Raw genomic sequence first — 20911 nt, 5'->3', positions numbered from 1 at the left:
GGCTTATTTTCTACAGCAGTGGTTCCCCACACTTTTTCTGCATCAAAATACTCAAGAGATGAAAAGGCAATGTGTAGGAATACAAAAAAACACTAACCATAAAGAAAAAAAAAAAAAGATAAATTGGACTTCACCAAAATGAAGAACTTGCATTCATCAACAGATACTATTAAGAGAGTGAAAGAAGATATTTGTAAGAAGATATTTGTAATGTATATCTTCAAAAAGACTCACATCCAGAAAATGTAAAGAATGCCTACAAATAAGAAAAACAAAATGAACCTAATTCAATAAAAGACTTGAGTAGGCACTTCATATAAAAGGACATTCAAATGGCCAACAAGCACAAAAGATAGGGCCCAAAATGATTACTTATCAGGGAAATGTAATTAAACCACAGTCAGATATAAGGAACACCCTCCTGAATGGACAGTTGTAAAAAGACCACCAACACCACATACTAGCAAAAATGCAGAACTGGGACTCTCATATATTGCTGGTAGGAGAATAAATTGATAAAACTGCTTTGGCAATATCTACTAGAACTAAACATACACTTGCCCTATGACCTAGGAATTCTTCTTCTACATATATACCCAAAAGGAATGAGTGCATATGTCCACCAAAAGGTACATTTGAGAATGCTTGCAGTTTTATTCACAATAGTCAAAAATTGCAACAAAAAACAAATATCTGTCATTAAGAGTAGATAAATTCTTGTACAGTTAAATAATGGAACATCATACAACAATAAAAAAGAACCAACTACTGCTACATGCAACAACATGAATGAATCTCACAGACAAAATGATGAGGAAAAGAAGCCAGACACAAAAGACTACAAACTCTATGGTTTCTTTCATTTGATGTTCAAACACTTGCAAAACTCATCTATGGTGATGTAAGTCAGAACAGTTATTTTGTCTTGGAGAAAGGGGATGGACAATGATTGGGAAGGAGCACAAGGGAAACTTCTGGGTGACTGAAATGTTCCATATCTTGCTCTGGGTGGTTATACACATGTGAGTGAGTGAGTGTGTGTGTGTGTGTGTGTGTGTGTGTGTGTGTGCAAAAAGTCATTGAAATACAAAGCTAAGATTTGTGCATTTTACTGTTGTTTCAGGGCTGGCTGGTTAATTCAGTCAGTTAGAGAGCGGTGTTAATACCAAGGTCACCAACCAGCCACCAAAAAATAACACCCCGGTAACAACCAGCCACTGGAAAAAAAAAAATTGTTAAATGCCCGTGAGATATGACTTCTCATCAGTTAACTAGGCTCACTCTCTACTATTATTACTGTCTGCATTTAAGAAGAGTAGTATACAGCAGTTCTGCTGCTTGTCCACCAAGTGTTAAGCACACAGAAAATGTTCAAAAAATTAGGGGTATGTGGAGGTGTGTGTGAGGGAACAGGATGACAAGTGCAGGCAGGATCGAGATTACGGGTGGAGAAAGGCAGGTGTGTATGGTTTCAAAAAAGAGAAACAACCCACAGGTGCAGCATGACCTCACCCCCAGTACACTCACACACACAGCACTGAAAGTCACACCTCTACCATGAAGTTACACAGGGCTATGGGCAAAAGGGACACACCAGCTCTGACATCATGGTCATTTCCTTTTTCCTCTGAGTAAAGCAAAGTGGCCTAATACTCTCTTTTGAAATTAATGTCTGATAACTGGTAAGAACAGAGAGGGGGTCTTTAGCAAACTCTAGAAAATTTGCCAAGGAGCTCCCTCTACCCACCAGATGAGAGAAAGACCAGATGACTTAAAAATCCTTTCTAGAGCCCAATCCTAAGATTCGATTGAAATATAGCACTTCCTTTTCACTATGAATACGTCCTTGGTTAGTGCTATATCTGGATAAGCTTGAGAACCATGAACGAGGATCTGAAATGTTCTCTAAGCTGGCACCCCTTCTCTCACACTGCAGGAGCAATGCAGAAAATAGTTTGCCATCTATCACTGGCCAAGTTGCTACCCACTACCATATCTCCTCCAGCCCTGGCCCCCGAACAGAGCCCATGGAAAGCAACACATTGTTTAGCAACACATCCAGAATCCTGGGACCAATGATGTCAGCTCATAGCCTTCTCACCAGCCGAGAGCAAGCACAATCACAACCAGCCCTGATTCCAGGGTTACTCGACAGCTTTCCTACTCTAATCTAATTCCTGAATCTGAGTCAACAATAGTGATCTCAGTGGTTTGGCAATTTACCCACTTCCTATTGGACAAAATACTATTACTAACTCCACCCACTGAAACAAATACTCAGAATCTAACAGTACTGTTCTTTCTAACTCAACCAAAGATCTAGGGTTTACTCACTCATAAGACTGTAAATCTTCAGTTGGCAAGAGTTCATTCCCCAGCTTCCATCTACTCTACTGTACATTTAATGGTCAAGTTCAGAGGAAAAGGACTGTGGCACCCACAGAAATACACTTTATCACTGTGTGTAAAACCTGCCCCCGCTATGCTTATACAAGAAGACAAAGGGAAATGATGAAGGCTTGAAGAATGGGCTACAATCCACAGGTGAAAAGAGCTTTGCAAGTGTCAAGGAGAAGTGGTCCTCTGTTTGTAAAGCTCCACTGGGAAAACTGATTCCTAACAGTTCCTGGACAATGACAAGCGTTCAAGATTTAGTAGATCTTCATTTACATAAAGATATGGCCAAAGCTATGCAGAATAATCTTGGAGAATGACATGTTGTCCATGTCTGTTTATGAGATTACAGGCTCAATTGTCTGTAAAGAGCAGGTGAATAAGCAAAATGAGGGAAACTGAGTAAAAAAATTCTCTTCTGCTCCAAAGAAAATAGGCTTGGTCCCATATTCCTTAAAACAAGCAACACCTTGTTTTTTTCTTTTGTACTTTTACTTTTGGATAGAGACATAGGAATAAAGAAATATTTCCCCACTATGGGAAAAACAGCAGTGCAAGTGCAAGGCAAAAAGGCAGCTGTCACCTGTCATCACGAGGGAGTCAACAGGGCATGGTGAAGACTGTGGCAGAGTGGACTGCACATGCTACTCCTAAAGGAGGCATCTGCCATTCAGCTCATCCAACAGCTGGCAGATGGGAAGGCACAATTAGCATTTACAGATTTTTCCAATTTTAAAATGTTGCCTCAAATACTACTCAAGCCAAAACAAACACGTCTGTGGACTACCATTTTGCAACTTCTACTGCCTGTCTTTCTCTGCCTCTCTCTACCTGAGCTCCACCCCAGGTTATCATGGAATGTTATAAAGTCATCTCATGTACTAGGACCAACAATGATGCATGCCTGTATTCCTGATTTGCCTCAGAGTCAAATTCAGCAGAACATCTCCAGTTCATACACAAAGGAGCAGCTTGAGTTACTTCCCTTTTTCTTCAGATACTCAAGGACCCAGTGTCAGCACTGGAGGGTGATGTTCATCTACCATTTGGAGACAAAAAGTTACGAATCTGCACAGCAATGCATGCTCTGATATAATGACCACTGAAATCCTTATGCATTAAAGATCCTTGTGCATGAGAAGAATTCATAATATGCCATGATAACCTGGGTGAGATATAGATGAGAGAGACAGAGAAAGTGAGAGCAAAGCCAGAAGTTGCAAACTGGCAGCCCCCAAACCATGCTAGGATTTATTGTTTATTATGTGCAAAGCACTGTGCTAAGGACTTTACTTGTGTAATCACTTATTCCTCACAGTAACTGTCATGAAGTGTGTGCTATCATTATGCCTCTTTTTTAAAGTGGAAAAACTGAGACTCCAAGAAATTACTTTGCACAGTATCACACTGCTAGTAAGTGCCAAAGCCTGAACTTAAACCCAAGTGTGCCTGACTCAAAGCAAAGTCCATACCCTAACCAAAATGCTGTACTGCCCCCATGTGCATTCAGTGTATATGCCCTGGGATCCAGGAAGACCAGCTCTTTAGGGGGAGGAAAACAGGGAGGGAAGGAAGGCTGCTCCCCCAACACACACACCCTAAGAAGTTTTTAGAAGCAGCTTCTAATCAATTATTTAGAAAGGATCTGATCGCAATGAATGAATGAATCATAACCTATTAAAGCCTGCAGCACTGACTTCTTGGGAGGAAAGGTCCTAAAATAATTAGGACCATACAATAATAGTCTAAAGAGTAAGTATTGCCAACCATATCAGATCATTTCTTACATTTTTATTTAAGAGAGACTAAAGTCATAAAAGAGCAGGAAGCCCAAAGAAATCTTTGGCATATTAAATTGCATGGCCTTTAAATTTAACAGCTATTAAGAGCCTATTCTATGCCAACCATGATGCTAGGAACCAGGGACATAAGAGCAAGCAAACTTTACTTTTAACACATTGCACCAGGAAAAAGCATTATTAATGGATGGGATGAGTGAGATTCGAGATTGCAAATACTTGTTACTCCTTTTTTTTTTTGTCTTTTTCCGTGTCCGGCAATGGATCGCAACCCTCAGTGTCGCCCCCGTACCGGACCAGGACCGGCAACGGGATCGCAACCCTCGGTGTTGCCCCCGTGCCTCACTCAGCCAGTGCGCGGGAACCGGTCTGTATGTGGGATCCGAACCCTCGGCGGGAGCGCAGCCGTGCTTCCCAAGCGGCGCACTTGCGCAGTGCGCCACCGGGCCGGCCCTTGTTACTCCTTTTTATAATAAACTATAAAAATATATCTTCTGCATCATTTATCTTTTTTTCATTTTTACTATTCTAACGAAATGTGCGTAAGTGAGGTTTACTGGGAATTAGTACTTCTCTTCAGATTTATGTGATAGCAAAATTTTGGTTTAGATTTTTTAAAAAACAAACCCATTTTATATTCAGAAATCGGCAAATAAACTGGTATGCTCAATCAATAAAACTCCAAGTTTCACTGCACAGACTGAACAGTAGAAATATGGTCGCCTTGGTTGCTCTCCCATCAAGTCCACTAATGACCACACCCAATTCTTACTTACACCAGAATCAAACAGCAAACAAGCACTCTCTCATTTAATTAAAAACAAAAAAACAAAAAACACAAAAACTCCATGGCAAGTTCAAACTACATGAACTGTAAAGATTCCAAGAACTTCTCAACTAGCTTACTTTACAGAACAGCCGAGAAGCAATTTAGAAAGTACAATATCTCCCCTGACTCAAGTCATGGAAGTCAGAGCACTAGGACACCCTCTGAGGAAGGAAAAAGCCATTTCCTGCCTGAAATGTCAATGGCATTGAGACCAGCACTCTAATCCAACCAGCAGGAAGGCAAAATCAAATATTATTTCAAACAAGGGGTGAGAAGGAAAGGGAGGGGAAGTTCAAAACCAGGAAAAATGGATTCATCTGTTGCAAAAGATAAAGGCACATTGCACCAGGAGGGAAAAGTAGGACGGCCTGGTTCTCAGCATATATCGGACAGTCAAATCACTCATCTCTTTTCTTCACCATCCTCAAATAAGCCATCCCTGAAGCAAAGGGTCTGGTACTTTAGTTCAGAAAGCCAGGTAAAAGGTAATGTTTAAACAGAGGTCTGACTAGCCGAGCATATTTGCTTTGTGGGAAAGTGGGTATAAATGATCAGTGGCAAAAGGCTGGAAGGAAGGAATTTCTAGAGATAAAATTAGTTATTTAGAATACCTTCCTTTAAGGAATAACAGTCACATGATTTCTTCTAAAGAAAACACACATACACCTACTCCTAATTGTCAATGCATAAAGGACAGTTAATTTTCAACTGCAACTTTACTAACTCTAGAGTTACCAATACATACACAAAACTGCCATCTAGAGGTGGAATGCAGAAACCAAGTCTTACATAAAATGATACTTTTTGGAAAACACACAATCTCACAGTCATACAATTTCACAAAGACACACAAATCAGTGCATGCACACACACACCACATACCAAGCTAGAAGTATCATTATTATTTTAATTTAAAATTAGTATGGTCTCCTTTTCAGACCATAAATTGGAAGGGGGTCATAAAATTTTATAGGAAATATGTGTAGTTTGAAAATAAAATCTTTCCCTAGCAGGCCCTTTGCATATATATCCTTAATGTACCTGTACTCATTCTCAGCTTATAGATGACTTGAAAAGTCATGATGCTATAGAAAAAGGAACACCATTAAGACAAAAAGCAGACTCATAGAAACACCCACCAAAGCTAAGGCTCACCATAAGAATAATAAAGTCTCAGATTTTAGGGTATACAAAAAAATTCAAAGTCACAACCTTTTTAGACACCGGACTCCATCAGATAATATTATTGCATTCCATCTTCAAAATAATCCTCCAAGGTAGTTATGAATAGCCCCATTTTACAGATATGGTTAAACCACTTGCCCAGAGTCACATGGCTAGTAAGAGACAGATCCCAAATTCAAACTTAGGGCAGCTTTGACCTTTTACCTGCATCATATAGCCTGTTATAAAAACATACTTGAAATTAGAGTTCTGACTGATTACAGGGTTCCAGTAGATTTTTCAGATCTTCCATAAATCTTTCTAGCTTCCACTCCTCTGACTTTAACCAACCTTCCATATTCCTAGGTTTTCTTTTTTTTTTTCTTTCCCTTATGCATACACAAATGCAGATTATGTGTATACCTGAAGTTTTAGTTTAAATAGCAACTAATTTGATTAAGCTCCTCTAGTCTCTTACAAAATAGCTCACCAAGGTCCCAAAGGAAAAAACAAAATAATCTATCTCAAAATTGCATCACCATAAAAAAACAAAATTGAACAACCACATGTACACAGCACTGTATGATAAGCTGTACAAAATTATGTTATTCTGCCTCTAGAAGCAAATCACCTGAGAAAGACATTTAGAATTGAACAGAAGTATATAAAACATACCCAGCCAACAAACACAAAGAAAAGCTCATTACTGTGCAAATATAGGGTACTTAGTGGGAACAAGAGTATAGAGTTGATAGAGGGTGTAACACGCTAGGTTGACGCTGGCTCAGAAGAAAGCTGTCTTCCTTTACCTATTCATGGAAAGCTTGCAAAAGAAGGAGGACTTTCAGAATTGGTATGAAAGAAAATCAGATGAGGGCTTCTAAGAAACTCCAACAGATCCATAGTACTTCATAAACTTTATATCCCCACCGTCAATAGAATCTCTACCATGTAGTTACGCTCAATAAATAAGGGAAAAGCAGGGAGGGAGGGATGAATTCAGGATATTCCAATCATGCCATCAATCTCTATAAGAATAGAAGGTTTAAATAATAGGTACCATTTATTACATTTTCCCACAGTATTCTGGCCCTCCAGGTTTGCTAGATCACTCAACATATTGTTATTTATCCCTTAGTTGCTGGAATGTGTTGTGTGTGTGTGTGTGCACGTGTGTGCGCGCGCCCGTGCATTCTACACTCAAAGGTAAGCTCCATGAAGACAAGGACTACTCTTGTCTTGTTCCTAGCACCAAATACTCTTTGCTATCTCTTATAAACTGTCCTTACTGCCTACCTCTGGAGAGTGCCAATGTTGGAAAGGGGGCATTTAACATACAACATTTTCAAATATATGGACATCTGCTGGAGCCAGCAAGTCCTAGAAAAAAATAAAGCATTCTAATCATTTCCTTTCCCCAAGTATAAACATTACCCCCCAAGAGACTGCATTAATTCAGTGAATCAAAAAAAGTCTTTTGTTTCTATTATTTTCCATATGGTTTAGTGGCCCCTCCTGGAAAACATTTGGGAGAAAATATCCATGTGTCACTTACATCTGTGAGGAATTTCTTAAAAATAAACAAATCCAGGGATGCTGGCAATGACTACCACCATGATTCTTTAGCTTAAGCAAATATTTTCCCTATGTTTGCTCATTAATTTCCATAAGATACTGCATGGTGGAGTTAATTATTCAAAATGACTGAACACTGACATTAGCAATTATTATCGGTTCACATACCAATACCACCAAGGTCTGTTATGAGATGATGTCCCATTTTTTTAACTAAGAATTTTACAATAAACTCTCTCAAAAAGTGTTGATGCACTTTAAGGAAAAAAATGATAAATCTAGTCTTTATTCAGTTAACCAATATAAAATATAAACCTCCAAATGCTCAGTGCTATGCCAAGGTAATACAAAGGTACCTTCTTTATTAAGGTACAAAAAAGGGTGATTTTTAAAAAGTTCATGAAAACTTAGGCTACTGTCATTTAAAAAAAAAAAGAGTAACCTGCATAAGGAAGGTAATTTATGTGAAGGGGCTTTGTGAAGTGGGTTCCTGTCAGTGGGATTGTTTCCAGAGTGCTGTTGAGCCATCCATTTAAAAGGTTGTCAGTGAATGGGTGCTGCTTCATTGAGAGAGGCCCTCCCTGTTCAATGCTGTATTAGTTTCCTGGGGCTGCTGTAACAAGTGCCACAGACTGGGTGGCTTAAACAATAGAATTTATTATCTCAGAGGTCTAGAGGCTAGAAGTTCAAGATCAAGTTGCTGGCAAGGTTGGTTCCTTCTGAGGTCTGTGAAGGAGAATCTGTTCCATGACTCTCTCCTAGCTTCGGTGATTTACTGGCAATCTTTGGCACTCCTTGGCTTGAAGACACATGATCCTTATCTCTGCCTTAACATTCACATGGTTTTCTCCCTGCGTGCATGTCTGTCTCTATGTCCAATTTCTCCTTCTTATAAGGACACCAGTCATATCAGGTTACAGCCCAGTCTAATAACCTCATTTTAACTTGATTATCTCTATAAAGACCCTATCTCCAAATAAGATCACATTGTTAGATACTGGGGATTAGGACTTCAACATATGAATTTGGGAGGGACACAACTTAACCCATAACAAATACTTTCTAGGAAAATAAGAAAATATTCCTCCTTTAGAGCATGTTGTAGCAATACCACACAACTACTACAAATCACAGACACTTATTTAAAGCCATATCATATTCTTAATGCTAGAGTCCTGAAACTGAATTTCAAAAGAAATCAGAATGGAAATTCAAAGAATCATCATGTTGATTTGACTAACATAATACCCTGATCTAAGCAAGTTTTTGGTTTGGGATTGAAAAAAACACAAAGAAATTTCTACAAATTTTAACTTTTCAATGTTGGGAACAATAAAACTCTTTCGAAGGAAAGCCAAAGGCATGAAGAGCTAATATTAGCCTGTGAAACATTTGCTCAGAATAGTCCAGGAGTCTTCAGTAGCTCAGTTCTGAACCTCCCCCAAAACTTGTTCTGAAAAAAAAGGAAGAAAAGGAAGCCACTAGGGAAAAGGGAGTAGATGAGATGTGGCCTCTGAAATTATGTGGAAGACAGTATAGAAGAGTATAGGATACAGAGGGGAGAGTATAGGCCTAGTCTTGAGATATAAGAACTTAGATAGAAGAATTAAAAGTAGATTTCTGAAAGTGTATTTAGTATTAAAAAGCATCTTTGACATATAAAGTCCAAGAACCAAAGATTTAAATCTCAAAGCCCTGGATTAACACTTAATTTGATTTCCAGCTCATTCATGGTCAAAGAGTCACAGTGGTTCTTCCTATAGAACCTAACTGTCACAGATTAACTTCTTTTCTCCATGATTTGAGGATTCACAAATTTGCAGCAATGCATCGGGACATAATAAAAACAACTGATAAATGGCACTACTGCTTTGATTTCTCCTACTCATGCTAGTCTCCCTGGATTAAAAAAGAAAAGTGTCAACTTAAAAGTAAAAGTGGAAGAAGAGGCATACAGAAAAAAATAGAGTTCATGGAACACCTACTAGGTGTCATATGCTTGCACCTATGCTCTATCTGCACCACTTCTTTTAATTTAGTCATGCGAGGACTTTTGCAGTAGTAGATATAAGAACAGAACCATCTACAGAGTAGTAGATCTAAGAACAGAAGAAAGTTTATGGCTTTAGTTTATTGCACTATTAGTTTATGATGCCAAATGCAAATAATTAGTGAGAGCAGCACTTCTCAGATTTCGTAGCCTGTGAGTTGAACACTCTGTGGTGTCTCTGAAATGCAACCAATGAAGGCACCAGGCTCATCACTGGAAAATGTTTCTGAAGTATCCTGAGTTTGTGAGGCAGCAATGTGACCTGGAGTGAGCTCCTGTGAACCTCAGCACAAATCCCACCTCAGCCTTGGGTAAGTTACCTCACTCCTGGAAACTGCAGATTCCTCAGCAGTGACATGGGGACAAGAGGTACCAGGTAACTGCCTCCCTGAGTTGCAGTGTGGATTACATGAAATAATGTATGAAAAGTATTCAGCTTGCAGAAAATGCTCTGATACTACTAGTTTCCTCACCCCTCTTTCATTTTAACATCTTTTAACTAAAAAAATGGGGTTTTATTGTGGTGGTGGTTGCTTTTTTCATGGTGAAATAGTCTGCCTCAGAGACTGGAAATCACCTTTTCTACTAGCTATATTCTTCTCCTCCACATGGGTAAAGTATTATACTCCTTAGTAAAAAAGCCTGAGTTTGTTTTTATTTTTGTTTTGTTTTGCTGTGATTATTTGTTGTAATATTTCTAATAAGAAAAATGTTTATGTGCTCTGATGAAACTGTATTGTGAAACGCGTGGTGTTTAGCATACCAACTATTAGTAAGTATAAGGGACAATTAAAAAATCTGAAAAATGTGGATTTCAGAGTCTCAGTCCCAGAAAATTGGACTATGTAGGTCTGGGGAAGAGACCAGAAATCTGTAGTTCTAACAAGTGCCCAGCGGATGCTGAGTACAGTTGGTTCTTACCACATGGTAAGAGACATTGATGTAATCAATTCACAGTATTGACCTCCTGGAATATCACTTTCTAAAGGTGACTGCTTCTGTTACAAAGTAACATGAAATAGCAGTAAATATGAAGGATAAATGTATTCAACCTTAAAACCTGAAACATCCCATATTCTAAGTCACATAAACCATACTTTCACATGTATTTGTATCTTAATAGATTAAAACTTTAATAGCCACTGCATAAACGCTGATATAGTCTACAATTAGCATTTTCGGGGAGCATTTTGAACCCTGATGCTGTGAAATATAACCATTCCCTCTTTTACTTCCACATTTCCTAGGTGCTAGGTGCATTTCCACCCTCTGCCTCTCTGGCCCAGCAGGTGGAGCTGAGGAACCTGCCAAAGGGGCACGAGGTTTGAAAAGGCATCGGGCGTCTAGCAGCAACCACCTAAACGGCACTGATGAAAAAGGAAAGTGTGGGAGTCTTCAAGAGAAAAGGGCTCTGGGCAGAGTTCCCAGGGATGCTGTCCCCCCAGCACAAGGAAATGCCTTTTCCTTCTTTCCCTGGTCCTCTTCCAGGTATGTAAGGAAAATACAAAAAGACACTGGGGCAAAAAAGGAGAAAGAAGAAAAGTATCGCCAAACTAACCTAATTCTTGAAACCTATATAGACTACTGAGAAAGGTTTCCTAGAACTGTCCACTCACCACTTGCTTATTAAAAGGAGACTCAGCCACCTTTTTCTGAATCATGACTGAAACCCTTCCATGTCACACTGAAGACAGAAACTTAGGGGAAATTGACTTCCAAGCCCACTCGGTATGTTGTTGCATGTGACAAATTTGCTATCGGCTTATAATTGGGGCATGCAAAGCTTCTGTGGGCACAGTAAAGGTAGGAGGATGCTAAGAAATGTTGGCAAGGGTGGAAATGAGATGGAGGTACCACTGTGAGTTTAAACTGCCCACAAAGCAACTCTCCACAACTTCTCAGGGAACTTCTGAAGAAGAAAATACAAAAAATAACTCGGCTTCAGAAAGCATCTCTGATTTTGTTTTCAGTCTGATGAAAGGCCACAGTGTGAGGCGTGCCCTCTTCCACAGAGCCATGCAAACAGATGATCATCTCTAGAATCTATGCATTTGACTACCATCTACATTGTCTCCACTTCCACACAAACACATCTTCAAAACCCCCTTCAAGGATGTCAATAATATGAATTTTCTTAAATCCCATGCTTGGAATAGAGAAGAGAGATGTATACAAGTGCTTAAAGCATCCAGATTTAGAATTTGTTTGAAACTAGGAATAGTACCAGCCAGCCGCCAAAAAAAAAAGTAAAACCAGGAATAACTAATTTTGGCTTGAGGAAGGCTCTTACAGTTACCCTTTGCTACCCCAATTCATCCTAGCCCCCTATGTTCTCTTCTCCTTTACCTTCCCCTCTCACAACAACCCCCACCCCCACGGAGAAAGGTTGGGGCACTTTTCTTTAAAGATTATATTTACTTTTCTGCATTTAGACAAGAAATGAAATATCAAGTCTGGTGAACATGCAGAACAAGCTACTTAGCAACAAATAACATCTAATACTTGCTGAACACTTATTATCTGCCATTCTGCCACACATTTTACATGCATGATCCCTTTGAATCCTTATTACAAGCCTAGGAACTGGGTACTATTACCATCTTCATTTTCCAGATGAGGAAATCAAGGCCTGGAAAGATTAAGTAACTTGCTCCAAGTCACATGGCTACTAAACGGCAAAGTCAAAATTTGGATCCAGGTTACCTGGCTTGAGAGCTAGAGGTGTAACAACTAAACTGTTAAGAGATGTGATTAGTTTCCATGAACTTCTGTTGTAGGCTAAAAGGGCATGCTCTCTCCATGGAGCCACAACATAGAGTATAAACCTGCTACAAAAAGGCATCCAAACCCATGAGCCCATGCAGGAGCACCCCCAGGCAGTACTCAGTCTCAGGACCCTCTAGGGTTGGGGAAAGGTGCCACAGGTAACTTCCAGGGAGGGTAAAAGTACTGGTTTGATAAAAAAAAGTATGGCTTTTTTTTTTTTTTAAATAAACAGGAGACATTAAAAGGCATTATATGAGTACCATTCTGAGATTTAAGGATCTTGGTGCTAGCATTGCTGATCTTGAACAGGCAGCTCAAATAAGCTTAGCACGTGGGTTTCATTGAAAGAAACTGTTACCAAGTAAAGTGTTTCAAAGAATTGGAATATTGTCAAACTAGCTTAACACCATGAAATGGTACAACTTAATGAGAGACTCTATAAATCTTAAAGAATACAACACACAACTCTCTTTCCAAAGACTGATTTTATAAGTGGTTTGGTGTCTTTCCTGGGCACGAACACACACAGTGGTAGGGAAAATGGGGTAACTAAAAACTGCTTTGTTTTGTTTTTTTAATTATTTAAGTAAAACTTCTTCCACCCCAATTCCTTCTGAATTACATTAGTTTTTTTACAGTTAAAAAAAAATCTCAAACAGCTGACAGAACCATGTTAAATAGTCAATTTTCTTTTACACATCTACTCAACCTCCTGGAGAGATAACACACACTCCTGAGCACGGAAATGCTAACATCAAAGTAAAAACCAAACCAGTGATTCAGTACTGAACCTAAAAGAGGGGGAGGTTATATTGATCTTACAAATCAGCAATGGCCTGAGTTCTAATCCAATATACAGGTGGGGGGATGGAGAAAGGAGGGACAGATGGAGGGAGAGAGAGGGAAAAAGGCAGAAAAGCTTTGACTGAAAGGAAAAGGTAAGAAATCCAAATTCAGTATTATATGTTCTTGAAAAGAGCATGACATCTACTCACCTGTCTACTGCTTCCACGTCAAAGCAAAACCTCTTCTCAATAGAGTCTGTTTTCCGCCGTGTGCAGGATTTGAGGGTGACTGATTCATCTTCTCCCTAGTGGGAACACCCAGACTATCAAGGCAAGGCCAGAATGTGAACTCCGCTCCTCTCCAGAATAAACATACACAAACAGGAGCGATCATTTCATCTTCTCAAATCTGAGTGTTCACGATCACGTGAGGTGGGAAATTGGTCATAAACCTTCTCAGGCAAAAGCCTCATACAGCCAAAATCTGTAAATCATGTTATACTTTGAACCAAACATCTTTAGTACTGGTGGGCCATGATGGTACAGCATTAATCTATGGTAGATAAGTTCTTGCTGATATTATTTTAAACAGGTTTAATTTGTAGATTTGATAAGAGTTGAAGATAGTCTTCTCCCAACTCCGAACTTCTAAGGTTTTCTGTCTGTCATCACTTCTTCAAGAAAACCTTCCTGGACCAGATCAAATATTCCCCAGATTTGTTCACATAGCATGACCTACCTCTCTCTTCCTCTCTGCACTGATCACAGCTGAAACTGTCCATTGATGTAGGTGATGACTAAAATAATTTCTCACTCCCCATTAGGCTATAATCTCCTTGAGGGCAGGGACTGTGTCAGTGGTTGCTTACTCTTAGGTCTCCTGAGCCCAACCAGGCCCTGGAACAGAGCAGGTGCTCAATAAATATGTTTAAACAGCTTTATTAACATATAATTAATGTATGATAAAGTGTATATGTTTAAAGGGTACAATTTATAAATTCTGACACCAGCATACACCCGTGAAACCATCCCCACGACCAAGCTAACAGACACTCCTATCACTCCCCAACGTCTCCTTGTTTCCCTTGGTAAGCCCCCTTCCTCCCAGTCCATACCCAACCACTGCATCTTGCTTTCTGTCACTACCGATTTTGTTTGCATATGCTATTTTATATAAACGGAACCACAGAGTTTGTGTTCTTTCTCTGTCTAGCTTCTTTCACTCAACCTAACTGTTCTGAGATTCATCCATGCTGTTGTGCATATCAAGGGTTGTATCTTTTTATCGCTGAGTAGTATTCCATTGTACAAACAGAAAGCAATTTTATCTCATAGCACTAGTTTATTGCCTAGAAACATAAAGTCACTGTCCCTGATTTCTTCTCTACCACTTAGGAATTTGTTAGGGTTTCTGTGTCTCCTGCCTCTGCCAATCTTTTTTCTCTAAACTAGGACGAAATTAGCAAACTTGCCTGCTTTATTGAAATAATAGGAAATGTGACTATGCAAGGTAAAATTTCACCACTCACTAATATCAGAATAACACACAAAACACAGAAGACCTAAAAAGAGACAGTTTACATTCATAAGCCTTACACCTATTGTCTTCTATTGAATAGCAAAGATTAGCTTCTCAGAGTGAGAATGGTTATTTCTCCAGTTTATAAAATGTATAAGCATAAACACACAAACATAAGGGATTCTGACCCTGTTGATGTCAACTGTATATTTCAGATGTAATAGCTATGGACTAGCATCCAATTTGAAAACTTATGTGAGGCGTCCCAAGGATCATCAAATATAAGCAGGAAAAAAGAGGAAGATAAGATTCTGCCTCAAGGATGACCATACCATATCAGGAAAAATATATAAAGAATCTGTTCAACTACTGATGGTTTTTAAAAGTAGGGGAATAAAGATGATAATCACTTAAACAATTAAATTGAAAGTGATAGCCATGACAAACACTACAAGAAAAATACACAGGTTGTGCTACAAAAGCCTAAATTAAGGGGATTTCACCTGGTCAGGAAGGTTAGAAGGGGTTTCTTGAGCTGGGATTGGAAAGATTCGCAAGGGATAAAACAAGGAGAAAAGGAGCAGGGGTGGAGAAAAGGAGCAGGGGTGGAGAAAAGCAGGTGGAAAGGTCCTGTGATCAGGGTCTACAGAGTCTTGGAGGAAAGATGAGAAGCCAGTGTGGCTAGAAGACCACAGTGAGAGAAAAAGTAGAGTGAGGAAAGGTTTTAGAGAGGGCAAGGGCCAGAATCAGCTCTGGGCTGCTGCACACCTGCAGAGAGGTGCCTTATCTCAGAGGGTAGGATGCAGGAAAATTATTTCATCACACATGGGGTCTGGTCTCCAAGAGAATGGAGCAAATATGCTCACAACTCCAGGCCTGAAGCTAGGAGGAAAGTGGGTGCTTTTAAAGGAAAATAATCCATTTGAAAGGGACAGTGAGGGTGGAGAAAAAGCATGCTAGGGAAAGAAAACAACCTATTATCTATGTTAGGTCCACCTCCAGGTCCTACAAGAGCTTTGTTCAAACATGTATACAAAAACATCACATGACTCCTATGTATAAATTGAGAAAACATCACCTCTACACAGCTAGTCCTCATATTTCATCTACCCTAAAGCTGAGGAAACAGTGGTGTCAAAAAAAAAAGCATAATGGCTTCAGAATCAGGAGATTTGGGATTTGAGTACTGGCTCTAAAACTCTTTAGTCGTATGACCTTAGAAATCATTTTATTTCTCTGAACCTCAACTTCCTCCTTTGTAAAAGGAGGAAAGTTGGATCAAACAGTACAATATAGGATAATAAAAGGATGTAGAAAAATATAAAATGTGACAAATGTAAGGAATCATTATTAGGAAAATTGATTATTATAATATCAAGGTCCTTATATATCACTCATTATGTGTCCACCTCTGTCCTAAGAAGTTTATATTCACTAACTCATACAAACCTCTTAACAACCCAATGAGGTGTTTACTATTATCTCGCTAAAGTCTGTGGAGTCCCAAACATCCCCCATAATTGGTCTCCACCCTTCACTTTCAAGTGGGATAAGAAAGGAGTAGAGAAAAGAAAAGACAGTTCCTCATTAAAGGTTAGAGAAAGCGCAAGATAAAAAGCCCCAAAATAAAGACTGTGTGAAAGAATAATTCAGTAAAGCTGATTTCTAGAAGGACTATGACTTGATCCAAGGAAAGCAGGCCTATCTCTATTTCTATTTCATGAAAACTAGGGGACACCTATTAACATAGGTTTTTAATATTCCTTCTAACTCTAATTTCTCTATATTGTGATATTTTAACACGTCTGTTTTCCTGAGATGATTCATAAGTCAACCACTCCCCTGCCAAGCAATATTAAAAGGGCTTTGTCATTGCTCTGATATAGGTAAGGAAAAGAGATGCTGATAAACTTTTCTATTGTGGCTTAAGAAAAAGAAAGCCAGGAAGAAAAACTAAAAGTGAAACAGAGCAAGGGGCACGGCACCACAGAGAGGACCAGGGGTAAAATGCTATAGGGGGATAATTTATGAACAGATTAGACACAACTGAAAAATCATTTAAACTAAAGATAGAACCAGAAAAATTATTCAGAATGTAGTCCAGAGATTCAAGGAGATGAAAAATATAAATATTTTTATTAAAAACATTTAAGTATCTCCAGCAGTAGATAATAGTAAGACTGGGGAGGAGACAAAATTCAAAGTGATAATGGGTGAGAATTGTCCAAAGTTATTGAAAGAGACTAAATCTCAAATCCAGAAAGGCCAAAATAGCCCAAGCAACAGGTCTTTTTTAAAAATTCAAATCTAGGACCATCTTAATGAAATGTAGAATACCAAAGGAAGAAAAGAAGGTATTAAGAGCAGCCCAGTAGAAAAGACAGATCACCTACATAGGAACCACATCGGGACTGCTATGACAATACCCAGGGGAGACTGACTGGCAGGAGGTGAGAGGCAACAGCTCTGTGGAAGGGAAGGACATCGGCGCACTCAAGGAGCTGCTCAATGGCAGTGACACCAGGGAGCCTATGACTTTGATGTGTCTCCCATTGAGAGGCAGGGTCTGTGTCCTCTCCTATTAAAACTGGGTAAGCGTTTGTGGCCATTGACCAACAGGGCAAAAGAAAGGCTGTATGACTTCTGAGGTGAGGTCATCAAAAGGTAACGCTGTGCCTGCTTTAGTTACTAGAATGCTCACTCCTAAAAACTTTAGCTGCCCTGAAGCCACCATGCTCTGAGGAAGCCCAAACTAGCCCATGTAAAGAGACTAGAGACTATATAGGGAAAGAGAGAAAGAGAAGACAGGAGAGAAGAGGGAAGAGAAGGACAGAGGAGACCAAGAGAGAGGGAGAGAGCTTTATCTAGCCAGCCTGGAGCTGCTTCAAACACTCATTCTTCCAGCTCTAGCCACCATCTGAGGAACGTCATGAGAAACCCTGAGCCTGAACCCCCCATCCACATGCTCCCCAAATTCCTGACTCACAGAAATGGTGAGAGATACTTAAACAATTGGTATTGTTTTAAAAGTTGCTAAGTTTAGGATGACTTGTTACACAGCAATGGACATCTGGGACATCTAATCTGCCAACTGGCAACTCTCCAGGTATCAAGTGAGAGTGACATGAATCAGTTTCACAGGATGAGGTCATCTAAGAATTTCTAGTATCTAATAACATTTGACACACTTAATATTGTACACATGTGAAATACTTTATATATCCATTATAATCATCATATGTTAGTCAAGCAAATCAAGCAAGAAATCTAAAAAATGAACTCACCCCCTTTCCTCCTGACTTTTGGTCAAATGGTACCATGGTGATTTGTTTGGAATCCCGTTGATATGTACAGTAGTGCTTCACCCAAGAAGTTCCAAAGTGACCTGCAAGGTAACATTTCCCATCAAACATCTATACATGTCCACTGTATGCTGCACATCATTAACTGGAGAAACACAGCCCACAATGCATAATGCTCCTCTATCCTTACACTGTTTCAGGGACAATATATTCTCCACACCAGCCAGAACGAAATAGACAGAAATCTGATCCTATAAGCTGGAAATGGAATCAACCTAGGGCTTTCCCCCAGGGACCAAGGAAGACGGTTTTCCACTATTGCTATATCTAGTGGGTCTTAAAATACAAGGGAAGTAGAGATTCCCTGGGGAAATTAATTCATGTTCCCATCATCAATCTCCATTTGAAGTTTCCGTTCTCTTCCCTGATGGAGTAAGATGACTGAGGAAAGAACAGAGAAATTCTTCTCAAAGTGCTTGTCACCATTCCCATCTGCTGCGATGACATCATGCTTCCCACACAGCTGCTCCATGGCTCTGCACACAGACATCAGGGCTTCTGACCTACTTCCAAACCCCTAATTTTTACGTTAGCAGAACTCACAAACATCTGAAAAGCAGATGAAGAAACCTCAGAGACACCAGAGATGAATGGAAGGGACTATAAATGTCCTAATGTAACATAATGAGTCTGTCCCTCAAAATTATCCCTCAGGAAAGAGGAAGATGCCATCTAGTCAGGTTCTCACAAAGTCTCTGATGTTACTCTGTGCTTGGCCAATTAGTTTATTTTGAATAACAAAGTACTATTAAAGAAAGAAGGCATTATCAGCCTGAAAGGATCTCAATCAATACTAACTTTAGATCCTTATAAAAATCACATAGTCTAAAATGTTAAAAGTTTTTTAAAATATGAGAAAAGAATTAGTAGACACTCAATAATCATTAGTGGTATGGCATTATTGCCAATTGCACGTGTTGGATGTCATTTATTAAAGCAATACAATAAGTGTTCCCATTGAGCCATCAAAGACAAATGAAAATACCAACCATCTGAATGCATTCTCCCGGCTTAGGGGAAAAACTCCAGTGATAGCACAACACAAAGATTTCAAAAGTGCTGTATTTGGAACAACTTGAGCATCAAGATAACTAGGGACAGTAACAGATTATAGCCTACTGAATAAAACGGGAATCCGTAAGTCCATACTGATGATGAAAAGATGGATGGATGGACAGATAGACAGAAAGGGAGGAAGGATAAGGGATGACACTTCCTCATAGTGCACTGAATGGCAACTACTAAATGTGAGAAGTTGGAAAATCACCATTTTGCAACCATCATAGTAAAGACTGGTTCAGGCAAGGATTGTCAATGGACACTAAATCTTTGGAAGTCAAGGAGAAGGATACTTACATGATCTTAAGGTATCACCCCATATATTGCTAATTAGTTTCAAAAGAAAAACAGTGACTGTACAGTGGAAAAACCAGATAATGCCTTGATCGAGTGATCAAAATTAACATCACCATCAAGAGGCAGATAGACACCACAGGCCTCTAGATGTGCCTCCAGAAACGAACATGGCATCAGTTATGTAGGATTTGACAAGAGATGCATAATCCAAATCTAACCAAGAGGAAACATCAGACAAACCCGCACTGAAGAAAATTCTATAATGGAACTGGCCTATGTTCTTCAAAAGCATCGATGTCCTGAAAGACAAAGAAAGGCTGAGGAGATTAAAGGAGACTAAAGTCATGTCAACTAAATGTGGTACAAGGTTATGTACTGGAGGAAAATAAAATGCTTCATAAGGGTGTTATTGGGACAACTGTCAAAACTGGAATCTGAACTGTAGTTTAGATTAACTATTGTATCAACGTTAAATTTCCTAGATGTAATTTCATAAAAGAATATTCTAATTCTTAGAAAATACTTACCGAAACAAAGAAACATGGTGTATGCAACCTGTTCTTGAATGGTTCAGGAAAAAAATGTGTTTGTGTCTGTGATGTGCATACACACACCCACAAAGAGAGGAAAAGAATGATGTAATTGTGGCAAAATGTTAAAAATTGATGAATCTGGGTAAAGGGCATATGGTTGTTCCTTATACCGTTCTTGCAACATTTCTGTAAGTTTACAATTACTTCAAAATAATAAGTTACAAAGAATTTAAAACAAAAAAGTTGTATCCTAATGATAGGCTCTGGACTATTGTGTTAGAGAACGAAAAAGTGGTTCTAATGATAATCAACACATTAATGTCAAAAGAGCACCTGATGCATTTGAATAAAATTGTGTAATGAAATGTGAGACTGCAAAAGAGCTATACAGATTTTATATATGTAAGTGAATAAAATTAATAAAATAAGTATTAGAAGTGGACACTGAACTATATTTTTGCAGACCTGAAAATTTATACTTTCAAGTTGATCTAAAACCTTTTGGGGAACGATCTTCTCATTGGGAAAAGAGATGACCACCTTATATTCAGTATGTATGAAACACACAACGAAAGTAGCTTTCATTTCTTATAAACCTCAACAAACTCATCCGAGTAAGAAAAATGGACATAAAAACCCTAATCACAGCCAATACCTCCACCCCATTACTTCCCCCATTGTCACCAGAGAACAATTTTAAGCCCAAGCAAATCTTTAGATAATCACTAAATAATCACTGAAACCAAGAGTTTCTATTCTATTCCATTGGGAAGCTGTTA

The 20911-nt window shown here is 39.0% G+C and overlaps 1 protein-coding gene across 1 annotated transcript in view; it reads right to left on the bottom strand.

Moving 5' to 3' along the window:
- Positions 1-20911, bottom strand: part of LOC103590685 (rho GTPase-activating protein 26) — a 278026-nt gene that overhangs the window by 120581 nt on the left and 136534 nt on the right. Inside the window, exons 9-10 of the mRNA XM_008572978.1 lie at positions 18166-18266; positions 13573-13667 (exon numbers count right to left, since the gene is read on the bottom strand). Coding sequence (XP_008571200.1) covers positions 13573-13667; positions 18166-18266 — 196 coding nt within the window. The remainder of the gene's footprint in view (positions 1-13572; positions 13668-18165; positions 18267-20911) is intronic.

This window comes from Galeopterus variegatus, unplaced genomic scaffold (genome assembly GCF_000696425.1).
Source record: "Galeopterus variegatus unplaced genomic scaffold, G_variegatus-3.0.2 Scaffold858, whole genome shotgun sequence".
Lineage (NCBI taxonomy): Eukaryota > Metazoa > Chordata > Mammalia > Dermoptera > Cynocephalidae > Galeopterus > Galeopterus variegatus.
Note: the sequence above shows the minus strand (reverse complement) of the source record. Positions and strands in the feature narration are given on the sequence as shown.